This window comes from Chrysochloris asiatica, unplaced genomic scaffold (assembly GCF_000296735.1).
Source record: "Chrysochloris asiatica unplaced genomic scaffold, ChrAsi1.0 scaffold00077, whole genome shotgun sequence".
In the NCBI taxonomy this organism is placed as follows: domain Eukaryota; kingdom Metazoa; phylum Chordata; class Mammalia; order Afrosoricida; family Chrysochloridae; genus Chrysochloris; species Chrysochloris asiatica.
In genome coordinates, this window is record NW_006408595.1 from 1,680,381 (window position 1) to 1,695,479 (window position 15,099).

At 37.5% G+C, this 15,099-nt stretch overlaps 1 protein-coding gene across 1 annotated transcript in view; it reads right to left on the reverse strand.

Annotated features, from left to right (window-relative positions):
- LOC102837339 (maltase-glucoamylase, intestinal-like) overlaps positions 1-15,099 on the reverse strand; it is a 202,228-nt gene that overhangs the window by 74,857 nt on the left and 112,272 nt on the right. The window contains exons 10-11 of the mRNA XM_006865343.1: positions 6,565-6,682; positions 482-650 (exon numbers count right to left, since the gene is read on the reverse strand). Coding sequence (XP_006865405.1) covers positions 482-650; positions 6,565-6,682 — 287 coding nt within the window. The remainder of the gene's footprint in view (positions 1-481; positions 651-6,564; positions 6,683-15,099) is intronic.

The window sequence follows — 15,099 nt, forward strand, 5'->3', positions numbered from 1 at the left end:
TTGTGTATTCTTTCGCTATCCCTATCGCCGCTGGATCGCCCCTCCTCATGAACCAAACACTCGTGACAACTATGTCGAGGGAAAACCCCGACAATAGAGGATGTATTAATGGAGTTGGAATAGAGTGAGTGACAGAAAAGTAATGCTTACAATTTTACTGAAACAAAAACAATTAATCAAGAAAGATATGGTTTCCTAAGATCTACAGAAGTGATCAATTCCCAGAAAAGTTAACAGCCAAGAAAGCTTTATGAGGGCAGTTGTCCACTGTCACATGGGATTGCTATGGGTTGAAAATCGCCTGGATATCACTCCACAACAATAGAAGTTAAGGGGATCTTTACAGTGGCTGACTGAAGTCTATTATTTACAATGACCTGACTATAACTTCGATGCATATTATCTTTATATCCTGGTACACACCCAGATAATGTGGACACAGATACCTTAATGTAATTGATGGCTTAATTCTAGAACTTACATAAGGGATTCCAAAGAGATTGAATTCTAGCATGCCAATGATTGACATATGCATATCTCTCCAACGTGAAAAGTTATCACCCAGCCAATGGCCAGTGTATTTTCCACTTCCAACAAATGTAGAACGACTCAAAACAAAGGCTCGCTTTCTTGTAACATTCTGAGAAGCACTGGAGAAAACACAAGAAATTCATTCTTCAATATTATTCTGAAAAAACCTTATATTTTACTTTTTCTTAACAAAATAATAGTTTAAAAGTATGGTTTTAAACATACTCAGCATTAACATTATTCCCAGATTTCCTAATACTCATACAATTAAAATATTTTACCAAACATGTAAATCTTTATGAAATGGAGGATATGAAACCAGTAAAAAAAGAAGTCATCATATGTAAATTATGATACACATTTTAAGAAAAAGTTGAAAAGCCAATGTTAAGCATCCAAACCAAATTTTCTTACATTGGACTCTTTTTGAGTCATATAGAGTTTCTTAACCATGGCTTAATGTTAGAAATGCATGAGAAGGTTAATAAAATAATACTATGACTGACAAGACTCCATTCCAGATCAATTAACTCAGAACATCTAGGGATTAGACCCTGACATCAGCATTTTAAAAAAAAAATCTGATTTTAATATATGCATGGTGGCTTTTATACTAATGTTTGAATAATTGATTGCATTTCCTTAGTGAAACCTTGTATAAATATGTGCAGTGCAGTTAATTACTTCATATGACTTTTTCACCCATGTTGTTGTTAGGTGCTGTCACATAGGTTACAACCCATAGTTACCCAATGTACACCAGAATGAAACGCTGTCAGTCCTGCACCTCTTTCACAAGTGCTGCTATGCTTGAGCCCACTGTGCCAATCCATCTCATTGGGGGTCTCTCTCTTTTTTGCTGACCCTCTGCTTTACCAAACATGATGTCCTTCTCCAGGGACTGGTACCTCCTAATAATATGTCTGAAGTATGAGAGATGAAATCTTATCATCTTGGCTTCTAAGGAGCATTCTGGTTGTACTTGCAACATAGATTTGTTTGTTCTTCTGGCAGTGTACAGTACCTTTTATATGCTTCTCTAACACCACAACTCAAATGCATGAATCATTCTACAGTCTTCTTTATTCATTGTCCACTTTTCTCATGCATATGAGGCTATTGGAAATATCATGGCATTCTACCTATAGACTTTGCAATTCCCACCAAATTACTTTTTTTTTTCCTGATGAGAAGATGGGGGAAGATGCTTATACGATTATATGATTCAGTTGTGAATCATTGTTAGCAGGGTTAATTGTGATGGCAAAACTTGGAACTCTAATGTGGGTTTTAAATGATCCTTCTCTCTAATTCCTGGGGACTAGGGCTGAGTTTGAAGCAGCCAGCTGGTCTGAAGTGCAGGGAGGTGTGTATGAAATCCCAAACTGCATCTAGTACCCATTTGACCTAAATTGGATGGCTAATTGACCAGAACTGGACCCGAGGAAGATAAAGATGTTTAATGCTATGAACAGTGCAAATTACTACAATTTGATGAACTAGACTTTTGTTCATGGATGCAGTGGTGCAAAATTCCAAATGGAGTGGAAAGATTCTTGTTTCCTCAGTGTACTGGGTTGATAGGGATGAGAAATGTAGACATTGACTATCAAAAATGGGGGAGATATAAAGGTATTAAGTGGCATACTTACAAGCTTTCATGAATGTGCTTAGTTTCAGAATGAGGGGGGATAAAGTAGAATATGCACTGAATAGTTTCCCTCTTTTCCAGATCTGGTGAAAGGGGTTAGAGGATGATGGGGATAGGATCTTATGACTCAGTTGTGAATAATTGTTAGCCGGATTAATTGTGTTTATCACAACTGTAATTGTAGAAGATGAGTAACTAAAAAGAGGGAGTAGTTAATCTTCCATTTCAGGGGCAGATGATCCCAGGGAGAGCATAATTGGAATGTGAGATCCCTACCTAGAAAAGTGGCAACAGCAGAGATAGTGGCAGAGGCAGTGGCATGGAGAAACAAAGCAGCTGCAGGCTTCTCAGCCCAGGGACTGAGAAAGGCTGTGTGCTTGTGGGCAGGAGGCTGGCTGGCAGAAGGTGCCCTTTGGACATTTAAATGAGTACATATATTTGGCTTTGTATGTATACATCAAATACTTTTGCCTTGTTCATTTGTGAAATATAAGATGTAAATGGGGAGCCACAGGGAAGAAGTAGGAGAACTGTTGTTACAGGGAGGGGGTTGCTATCATTGAGATAAAACAAAGTGTATGTTTTGTTGAATGTAAAGCTGATGATCTTGTCTGTAAACCTTCACACAATTCACAATAAAAAGTAAAAAAAAAAAAGATCCTTCTCAGAAGTAGGAAGGATGATCTCAGTATCATCAAGGAAGAGAAAGGAATGGAGTACATCCTTTGGACCTCTGCATATTGAAGTTCCTCTACCTAGGAAGAATGTTATGACACTGTGAGAATAGCAAAGGATGGAGGAAGAGAAACAGCAGCAGAATCAAAAGTCAGGGTATAAGACAGAGTGGAAAGTTTCCCAGCCCTCAAAGGAAGTGAAATGGGGTGTCACTTGTAAAATGGGGTGTCTCCACAGGCACTTCAGCCTCAGAAACCCTGTACAGGGTCACTATGAGTTGGAACCAACTCCACGGCAAATAACCACCACCACCACAGGCACTTAGTCGGGGAGCAAGGTTTGCTGGCCTTTGGAGCAAGAACTTAGTGAGGTTTATAGCAGATGGAGTGTCCTTTGGGTATATATCAGCAGCCCTAAAAGAGTTTTTAACATTGCTGAGCAGGGCAGAGGCCAGGCAAATGGGCCAAGGTCCAGAGAGAGTTCTGCTTGTGGGCAAAGCTTAGGAGAAGTTATCCTGACTGAAAGAACAGTCCCCTGTGCATTCATTTGTTGGTGCTGTATTGTAACCTGTTAAGTTTCCTAATCAACTCCATACTGTGAGTAAGGTGTCTGAGTTCTGTATGTGTGGTCATCGCAACAAATTATCAAGCCCAATTAGGTAAAGAGTGCTATGGGAAGAAAAGGTAGATGCTTTTTTTTTTTTCTTTTTTTTCTTTTTGCAGTATGAAGAATACTATTTGGGGAGTTTTACACAGCATTTTTATTATATATATACATATATGTGTGTGTATATATATATATATATATTGCTTTAGTCATTCTTTACTTTGAATTTAGCTTATATAGTTAAACATTTTCAAAATCAAACCTAAAAATCAAGAATAAACTGGAATGAGCATTGCTATCATACAGATCTAATTTGAACTCTATCTTGTTCTTTCATGAATGTTCCTAAAATGGAGCTAATAATACTTAACAGTGTTGTTGTGAAGTTTATATGAAAAGTAATATAAAATTGCTTTTCACAGCAGCTAGCAGAGGGCAAGTGCTCAGTGAAGGCTGATATGTCTCTACATTGTAAACGGTGCTAAGCAATTACAGCGTAATGTCTGCTTCACCTTAGTTAGAGAACTTGAATCTGAGTTTTAGCCATTATTTACTCAGAAATCTAAGACCAATCATTTTGTCTCTCAAGGGTGAAATAATGAGGAGGAAAATTGAATTGTTAGATTAAATTGAAAGATAGCAGCTCTAATAAATTCAATAAACACTCATATTACTTATCAAGGTGAATCCTGATAATTCTTAGCACATAAAACTGCTTTTATTTCTTCTTGGAAGTAATTTTCAATGTTTGAGTTTCATTAAGTTTAGAATTTGGAATTCATGTTCACTTTATCCCTGAAATATTACAATCTTCAAAAATATATCTATTACCACTAAAGAGGAATACACATCTAAATCTTCTCCTCCTTCTTCTAGTTCTGCCTTTTTGTTCTCCCCCTTCTTTTCCTCTTGTTCCTCTTTCTCTTTTTTCTAGAAGAACCCAAACTCTTTTATAAGGTGCACTGATAGAAGAAAGGTTACACACTCGGTTGCTAACAAAAAGATTGGCAGTTTGAACCCACCTAGCAGTTCTGTGGGCGAAAGGCCTAGCGATCTTCTTCCATAAAGATTGGTGATAGTGGTGGTGGTGGTTGCAGCCTAGTAAACACTATGGGCCAGTTGTATCCTGTCACATAGGATCACTATGAGTCAGAATTCAATCACACCCAACAATGAGTTCCTTCATGAGTTAGAAACAATATGCAGGTTTTAGGTAGCATAGTGGACTCCTGGTATGATGCTGTAGGATAAGCATTGAACTGCTAACCACAAGGTCAGTGGTTCAATCCCACCAGCTATACCTTGGAAATCCTATGTAGGGTCGCTGTGAATCAGAAGCTATTTGACAGCACTTAACAACAACTAGAATGAGTGGTAAATCCTCAAAGAACTGATTCTTTGCCCCTTTAATTGTTGTTGCTGTTGAGCGCTGTCGTGTTGGTTCTGACTGATAGCCACCCTGTATAGGGTTTCTGAAGAGCACCTGTCTCTTTAACAGATAGCAAGTATTGATATAAGGAGCCATGATATTGTAGTGGGTTATGCGTTGGGCTACTAATGATAAAGTCAGTGTTTTGAATCCACCAGCCATTTTGCAGGAGAAAGGTGAGGACTTTTGTTCACTTAAAGATGTACAGCCTCAGAAACCCTGTACAAGATCATTGAGTTGGAACTGACTGCAGAAGCAGATATTGGTATGACTTATTAAATTAAGAAAAATAAACTTCAAAGATTTTTGCACCAGTTAATAACTTCTCTGCTTTATAGCAGTGACATATAATCCTATTTTATTTATGATGTGTTATTTTTATATTTTTAAGTAACTTCTTTTCTACTGGCACAAAGGTAAGTTGTTGACAGATAAACTTAATTAGCCATATTTTTAAAAATATATTTTCAGAATTTTGTCTATCAAGTTTACTACTTAGTTTATTCTTTTTTTTTTTTTTCAGTGAAATCAAAACCAAAGAAGTTTTCAATGGTAGCTAGAAAAGAGCCTGATTGAATGGCCCTTAACATTCTTCTTCAGCTCTGAAATTCGCTGTCATGTTCACCAAACAAATTTAATTAAGTTTTCTGAACTCATAGCTCTAGAAAAGTGATTCTACTCTGGGATATAAAATTGGAATATATTTGTATATGACCAAAATAATAAGTTCTATTTTGGTCTCCATATCTCTCAACCGGTATTTTTGAGAGCTGGCATAGATCAAACAAGTTTATCCTGTCAGAGTCTTACATGTTTTGCCCATATTTATTACAACTTGTTAAAATACCCAAACTGAATTTCAATAGAAGTTTAGCCAGACAAGGATGAAGTACATGGAAACACAGTGTTCTATTTCTGAGCCCATAAACCTAATTCTACTAATGCAAGCATTGAGAATCTCTGGACAGACACACAAAGGAAAAGACAGAAACAGAGTAACACAGCAAACCGTCGCCTAGGTGTGTGCTATCAGTCAGATAGTCACTGAGAGGGTATTACAAGACCTGGTGGTATTGATTCCAGGAGGAAAGAGGCTTAGTCATTTAATTGCTCTTAAATGGTGGAGACTTAGCTTCTGTTAAGTGCTGTTGAGTCAGTTTTGACTCATAGCGACCCTGTATAGGGTTTCTGAGAAGAGGCTTTGGAGTTTGAACTGCTAGCCTTGTAGTTCTAGCCAAAATTACAGAATTAATAATTATTTATAAATAATTCTGCCCTATATTATAAAATTGATCCAAAATTGTTTATTCTAATAATTTTAGCTTTATTTTCTTAATTTTTCTGCCTATGCTAAGGCCATTCGACCCTACTTTTGTGATAGTGCAACTGGTTACTGGAAGTACTTGTAAATTCAATAACATGACATGAATTTACAAGTATTTTTAACAACCAGATATGACGACCAAAAATATTCTCATTTGATGAAATGAAAGTAATATATCATCAATAAACTTTAGAAAAGGAAGATTATTTACTAGTATTTGAAAAATTAAGAAATATTATAATAAAATATAACATCTACTTTAAAAATATTTTCCTATTTCTTAAAAGATATTTTAAAAATAATTTGAAGATATTAAAACAAATATTTCAAGACTGACAAAATACTCACTAAAAAGTAGATTTTGCTTGTGACCAGCCAAATAGAGAATGGGTATCATAATGGTCTCCCAGAAAAGTCTTTGAATCAGGACATAATGTTTTCTCAGCCAAAATTCCATCAGTGATATCTAAGGATGAAATAAAATAAACATGCATTCTTAATATAACTTAGATATTATATTTTATTTTTCTGTTAACATTTTGGTCACCCTGATTAACATACGAGCTTCTTAAGGACATGGAATGTTTTTACAGTTAGTGACAGCATTGTTACGTTTACATAACAAAAAAGAAAATTAATTGCATTTTGAATTTGTGAGGCATAGAAGACTCTTAATATCAAGATCAAATTTGGACTATCTCAGAAATATGAAGTTAATTTAAGATAAAAAATTCACTTAGTATAATTCATATCTCAAAAAGAAGACGTATATAGTACAATTTACCCCTGGAATATGAACATTTGATGATATATTTGCCTATTAATATTATGTAAATATGCCTTCACTTTGAAATGACTGAACCATCCCCTGGTGGTGGTGGTGGTGGTGGGTGTATGCTGTCAAGTCAGTTCCAATTCACAGTGACCCTGGAGAGAGGGTTTCTGAGGCTGTAAATCTTTATGGGAGTAAAATGCTCATCTTTCTCTATCAGAGGAGTTGGTAGAATCAAACTTCTAATCTTGCAGTTAGCAACCCAATACATCACCATCCAGAGCTCTTTGAACCAATCCCTACTCATAACAAATTCTTCATCACCATCACATTCACCTATGCAACGTTTAAATCATTGACCAAGCATTGAGTCTTTTCCTACACTAACTTAAGGTTAAATAAGATCAGTATGCACTTATTCTGACTTATAAATTTGACTAAAAACACACTTAATAAGTAATCTCAATTGTAACCCAGGACTGCTTGTAATCTCAGTTGTTGTTGTTAAGTACCATTGAGTCAGTTTAGACTCATAGCTCCTCATAGGGTTTCCAATGAAAAGCCAGTGGGTTTGAACTGCTGACCTTGTAGCTCGCAGTCCAGTGCTGATCCACAGTGCTAAACCAGAAGTCCTGTTATCTCAACAGATGTACAAACATACGGTCTTAACTTTATGAAGGTTTTATATAAAAATAAACACAGCCAATTTCATATCTAATTCTGAAATAGTAGAAGCACTTCATTGACAAAGGGGATAAGAAGGGTGTGTGCTATCACCATTTCTGTTCAGTCCTATATCATTCTCATCCAGTGCAATAAGATAAGAAAAAGAAATGAAAGAACAATTAGAATGGAGGTATCAGTGCTATGACTATTTTCACATGCTGATTATCTACTTAGAAAATCTTAAATAATAAACAGATAAATTATAAGAATTAATATGACAGTATAACTTGGTCTGTGTTGGAAGAAGTGCAGCCAGAGTGCTCCTTGGAGACGAAGATGGCCAAACTTCATCTCTCATATTTTGGACTCTCCAGGAGGGACCAGTCTCTGGAGAAGGATATCATGTTTGGTAAGGTGGAAGGTCACAGGAAAAGAGGAAGACCTCCAGTGAGATGGATTGGCAAAATGGCAGCATCAATGGGGTCAAGTGTGGCAATAATTGTGAGGTTGACCCAGGACTGGGCAGTGTTTTGTTCTGTTGTGCATAGGGTTGCTATGAGTCAGTACAGACTTGATGGCACCTAACAACAACAACATAGCTCTAGTAGCATAGTGGATTATAAATTGAACTGCTAACCACAAGGTCAGCAGTTCAAATCTTCCAGCCACTCCTCTGGAGAAAGATGATGCTTTCTGCTCCCGTAAAGGTTTATAGCCTCAGAAACTCTATACAAGGTCACTGTCAAACGGAACTGACTACACACTCCACAGCACATAACTACCACCACCACTATAGCAAGTTTCTACCACTCATATGTTAGTATTTTCTACTGTGGTGGCTTGTGTGTTGCTGTGATAATGGAAGCTCTGCCACTGGTATTTCAAACACAAGTAGGTAATCCATAGGTCAGGTTCCACACTAAGAATGACAGAGAAAAAGCATCTGATAATTGACTTGTAAAAAATATGGTGAGTGAAAACCTTATGAATGCAATGGAACATCAATATAGTGCCAGAAAATGATGCCTCATGTTGGAAGGATCTCAAAATATGACTGAAGAAGGGCTGCCTCCTCAAAATAAAGTGGACCTTAATGATATAAACAATGGGCAGCAATGATTGGCTCAAATGTAACAATGACTGTATTATACTGTTCTGCTGTCAATAGGATCAGTATTCATGGGAACCAACTTGACAGCACCTAAAACAACACAGTAAGTTTGCCTGATAAAAAATCATATACAAAACTCAAGCAATTGCATTTGATTAAACAGCAACAGACATTTACAAAAAGGAAATGATTAAAAAGATGGCATTTTAAATATGGGCAGTCCTCAAGGTATGAATGAAGGAGCTCTGGTAGCATAGTGGTTACAAATTGGGCTGCGAACCTTAAGGTCAGCAGTTCAAAACTACCAGCTTCTCCGCGGGAGAAAGATGAGGCTTTCTGCTCCCGTAAAGATTTACAGTCTCGGAAACCCTGTACAGGGTCATTATGGGTCAGAACCGACTTGACAGCACTTAACAACAACAAGAACAAGGTATGAATGAGATCAGTTCCTGTGTCTTTAGGTCTTTAAGTAGAATTTGTTGGTGAGTCTTTTAGTTCTTAAAACCTTGACATCTTTTCAATGATCTAAAAGTTGCACATCCAGTCAGTAAAGGTGATTGTGAGGACGAATTTGTTGTGATTAGAGGTTGTTTCAATCCTTTCAAAGTAAGGGCAAATTTATGTAATGTTAAAGGGCAAGAAGTAGTTTTCCAGTAATTCTCATGTTCATAACCCAAGGAGTGCCTGTGGTATTATATATATATTGTTGTTGTTAAGTGCCATGGAGTTGGTTCAGGCTCACAGCAAATCTGTATACAATGTTGTTAAGTGCCATGGAATTGGTTCAGGCTCACAGCAAATCTGTATAGGATATCTGAGGAGTGGCTGGTGAGTTTGAACTGCTGACCCTGCTATTCAAATGACCTTGGGGTCCAGAACTCATCTTACAGTGTCACACCAGGACTATGTATAATATTGTTGTTCAGTGCCATCCAGTTAGTTACAACTCATAGTGACTCTATGTAGTATTTTAGAGCCTTTAAATATTCAAGGGATCAAAAAGCCTTATCTTTCTCCTGAGAAGCAGCTGGTGGGCTTGAACCACCGACACTGTGGTTCGCAGTCCCATTCTTATCATGTGGAGCCACAGTACTCTCTCTCTTTCTATTATTATTAAGTACCCTGGAGTCAGTTCTGACTCATACCAATCCTATATGGGGCTTCTGAGGAACAGCTGGTGGGTTTGAACTGCTGACCTTCTAATTCGCAGTTCAGTGCTGATCTTATAGCACCACACCAGGAGCTCACACTCTATGTTGTTGTTGTTGTTAAGTGCAATCGAGTTGGTTCCGACCCACAGTGACCCTGTATAGAGTTTCTGAGGAGCAGCTGATGAGCTTGAACTGCTGACCTTGCAGTTCAAATGGCTTTGCAGTCTGGCACATTAACCCACAGTTCAGTAAATTGAAAAGTCCAAACTCAGAGTGCTGGTTCTTGAGGAAGGATTTCTTTCTCTACTAGTTCTAGAAGACGGTCTTTGTGTCCTTTCAACATCTGTGGGCGATTTCCATGTGTTTTGGTATTGACGTTTCCCTGGGTCTAAGAGGTTCTCAGTACAGGGTCCCTAAAAGATACACTTTACTCCCAGCCCTTTTTTCTTGGTAGTACTAGGTCCCTCTTTCTCTACTTTTTGATTTATTCCCTTTTATTTCTCAAAAGAGATTGACTGAAAATACAGCTTAATCCTGTAGATTTTATCTAACCCAACTGACATAATTACCTTTAATTTTGCCTCATTAATGTGAGGATTTATATAACACATAGGATAATTATGTTGTTATTGTTAAGTGTTGTTAAGTGGAGTCAGGTCTAACTCATACCGACCCCATATAGAATTTCCATGGAGCAACTGATGAATTTGAACTGCTGACCTTGTGGTTCAGACTGACTTGTAGTCCCTGAACTACACCAGGAATCCAGCATAATCATATCAAATCTCAAAATGGAGAATAATTATACAATACTGAGAATATTGACCTAGTCAAGTTTGCGGGGGGGGGGGGGGGCAACAAAACATGACTGTACAAAAAAAGGAATTAATATCTCAGCTACTTATGTCAGAAACTCCCTTTCTGGAAAGAGAGAAGTCGACAAGAAGGGACTTCTCCCTCCTAATAAACTCTGGATTGGAATAAAGAAGATAAAATCAAAGTTGAATTTTCATAGCAAGGGAACTCAAAATTAACTGTTTTCTAAAAGCTATTCACAGGTGACATTAGCTCAATTTCTTCTGTTTTTCCATCTCTTTTAGAAGGGAGAAATATATAAGTAGTAAGGAATAGCATATTTATAACATCATTTCAAGTGACTGACAAAAATATTCATCTCTGAAGTGTATTTGAGTTCGATAGTCAAAACAAGATTAATAAGGGAAAATTTACTATATGAAAGACTAGAATTGGAAAAGTAGAGAATAATTCAGAAGATTATTAAAAGGTATACTGTCTAAGGATAGACTCTTTGAAGGACTTGTGAGAAGTCTTTTTTTTTTTTTGTCTCTAAGACTGGAGAAATGTTTGCCTTTGAAAATTATTTTTCTGCATTCCTTGGATTATACAGAGTATCAGTGGGCTCAAGCATGGCAACAATTATGAGGTTGGCCCAGGATAGGGCAGTGTTTCGTTCTGTTTTGGCCTTTGCAATGGAAGAGTTTATGAAGAATGCTTGGTTAGCTGTAATACATGCAACGGAGTCCTTGTGTGCCACTATAGGATAAGTGTTGGATTGCTAAACTGCAAGAGTGGTGGTTCAAATCTACCAAGCACTCCTTGGAAACCCTAGTAGGTCACAACCGACTTGATGGCATTTAACAACAATAACAAGCATATCCAATAGTGGTCCTGCTCTAGATGCATGAACCATGATGTCCCTAATATTCCAACAAGCCAGTTGAATTCTAGAATCAACTTGTCTGCAAACTCCTTTATGCATAGAATCATATTGTCTCTAAATCCAATCTTATTTCTCAAAATGCTGCCATTTTTGGCTTTAGAAGACAGCTCTTTGTAGGTCAGCTTTAAAGGGATGATTTTGTAGGAATCTACACTGTGAGCAGCCCTGTCCTTATTTTTATGCTTCTTGGCTATTTTCCTTAGAATCATTAATTTTAGTTTTCATGACTTTTTAAATGCATTTTGTTCCACATGGCAGCAAGGTTTGAGGGTGTCTAATACACAAGGAAATCCAATTCCAGTGCAGAATTTGCTGCCTTGAGATATTTTCCTCTCCTTAATCTTCAAATTGAGGCATTAAAATCAGTTTTAAAGCTATCTCTCTGATACCACTTGACAATATATAAGATCATAAATACTAAAATTTTCTGGTCTCCTTGGAATAGTAATAATAAAAAAAGCCATGTCAATTTAAAACATATTTTGATACAAATTTCTTTCTAACCTGTTATTATTTTGAAGAAAATGTTTTAAAGAGACCTAGAAATCTTGACATTTATTTTCTAGATTTATACACTTGAGAGAAGTATAATGAAATCCTTAATGATGAATGTGTGTGTGTATATGTTGTTGTTGTTAACTGCCATCAAGTCACTTCCGACTCATAGGGACCCTGTATGGGGTTTACAAAGAGTGGCTGATTGGCTTGAACGCTGAACCTGTGGTTAGCAGTCTAGTCCTGATCTTACAATGCAACACCAGAAGTATTATATATATACACATATGGTGGTAAGGGTGGTGGTGTGCCGTGGATTTAGTTCTAACTCATAGCGACCCCTGTAGAGGGTTTCCAAGGCTGTAAAACTTTACGGAGCAGAAAGCTTTATTTTTCTCCCTTAGAACAGCTAGTAGTTTCAAACTGCTGACCTTGAGGTTAGCATCCCAACCACTATGCTACCAAAGTACTCTCTCTCTCTCTCTCTCTCTCTCTCTATATATATATATATATATATATGTGTGTGTGTGTGTGTGTGTGTGTGTGTGTGTGTGTTGTTGTTGTTGTTGTTGTTGTTGCTGTTGTTGTTAAATGCCATTGAGTCAGTTCCAACCCATAGCGACCCTGTATAGGGTTTCTAAGGAGCTTTAACTGACCTTGCAGTTTAAACCTATCTTGCAGCCCAGCGTATTAACACACAGGGCCACAGTTAGGCTTATACAAAATAACATTGGGGCTTATATATACCTACTCCAGGGCTGCTTATATAACAACCATGCATGTATATGTATATATGTGTGTATATATATATATATTTCTGGGTTTCCAAGGAGTGACTGGTGAGTTTGAACCATTAACCTTGTGGCTCAAACTGAGCTTGCATTTCAGTGCATTATCACTCAGCAGCACACCAGGACTCCAATATATTTATTTGTCTATTTATTTATACAAACAGACATAACACAGATAATCACCATACAACAGTCATCAGTTAAGGCTAAATTTACTACATAATTAACTCAGTTCATTTTAAAGCCATTTTTCTGTTGTTGTTAAGTGCTGCTGAGTCTGTTCCAACTCATAGTGACTGAGTATAGGGTTTCCCAGGAGTGACTGGTGAGTCTGAACCACCCGCCATGTGGTTCTAAGGAAGTCCTCACCACACTAGGACTCTATTTGTTGTACATGCAAAACCACAGCGTAATAAGGCCACAGGAATCCAGACACTGTGTAATCACTTTCTTATCCTCACGAAATGAAAGCAGCCATCTCATAGTCTGTCATTCCTAGGAGAGCATTATAAGTACTAACCATATCAAAATAGAATGAACCTGCTCAACCACAAAGAAAAAATAAACTAGCAAATACAGATAGTTGCCCACTTGCGTGACATTGTAGGAAAAACACTGGACTGTTAATCACAAAGTTGAGGCCCAAACCCACCAGCTCTCAGAAACCTTACAGAGGGTCAGTATGAGTTAGAACTGACTCCACAGCATATAACACCACCACCATAGTTTAACCATGAACACTGGCAGTGCAGTGGTTAAAGTACTTGGCTGCTAATTAAAAGTTGGGTGGTGTTAATCCACCAACTCTTCAATGGGAGAAAAAAGGCAATCTGCTTCCATAATGATTTACAGCCTTGAACATCCATGGGGGCAGTTCACTACTATAGGGGCACTATGAAGCACAGTCGACTTCATAAGGTTGGGTTTGGCTTAGTTTTTGTTGGTACATTAATGGCACATAACTCCTAATTATCTCAAAAACCTAACTTTATACATTCATAAATTGTATACAGTTACCAATCAAAAAGATTAAGCAAAATGGTAAAACCTTAGACTATTGAATTGTAAAAGAAATTTCATAGCACTTAATAATAGCTTGTTGTTGTTAAGTGCTGTCGAGTCAATTCTGGCCCATAGTGACCCTGTATGGAGTTTCTGAGGAGCAGCTGGTGAGTTTGAACCGCCGACCTTGCAGTTCAAACAGGTTTGCAATCTGGTGCATTAACCCACAGCGCCACACCAGGACTCCAAAAATAGCTTAGGGAATAAGAATATTCATCTGATTTTACTTCAAGTCTTTAGTCTCAGTATCCTGGTAACACTCTTCCTGCCTTCAAGCAGAGTTATTCAACACTTTTTACAAAAATCTCTTTTACAGAATATGCATCTGGAGCTAAATGTCCTTATTTCTTTCATTCCAGAGAGTGAAAAAGTCATTCATTAAAAGAACAAAAACTTGCTCTATTAGCCTGGAGCAGCAGAGAGAGAATGGAGGAGGAAGTGGAATGGGTGATTTGTTGCTTCCATGAACAACCTGTGTACTTTGGGATGGAACCCGAAGAACTAAATGGTACCTAGCTACCATTATGCAACATTTTGATCAAAGATCCTATAGAAGAATCCTGATCAAAGGGTGGGGGAAGGGGAGTGCAGAACAGAATTTCAAATTTTCATGAAATCCAGTCATTCTAGACTAATGAAGGCTGGCTGGATGACCCCAGAAGCGACTGTCCTGAGATAACCTTTAAACCCTAAGGCAATAATATTGCTTGAAGTCTTCTTAAAATCAGTCAGTTAGCTTAACTAGCAAAGAAAGTCTTTAAAGGGTACTATATACTTTTAATATCAATCTGTACACATTAGATCAAACTGACAAGAGCAGCTTGGAAGATTAGGCAGAAAACTTAGAGAGCAGTACGTTTATGTTTCAACACTCATCTGTCAGTTTGTTGTACTGTGGTGGCTTGTGAGTTGCTGTGATTCTGGAAGCTATGCCACCAGTATTTTAAATACCAGCAGGGTCACCCAGGGTGGACAGGTTTCAGATGAGCTTCCAGACAAAGACAGACTAGGAAGAAGGAGTGATGAACTACTTCCAAATATTTAGTCACTGAAAACCTTATAGTGCCGGAAAATGAGCCCTTCAGGTTGAAAGG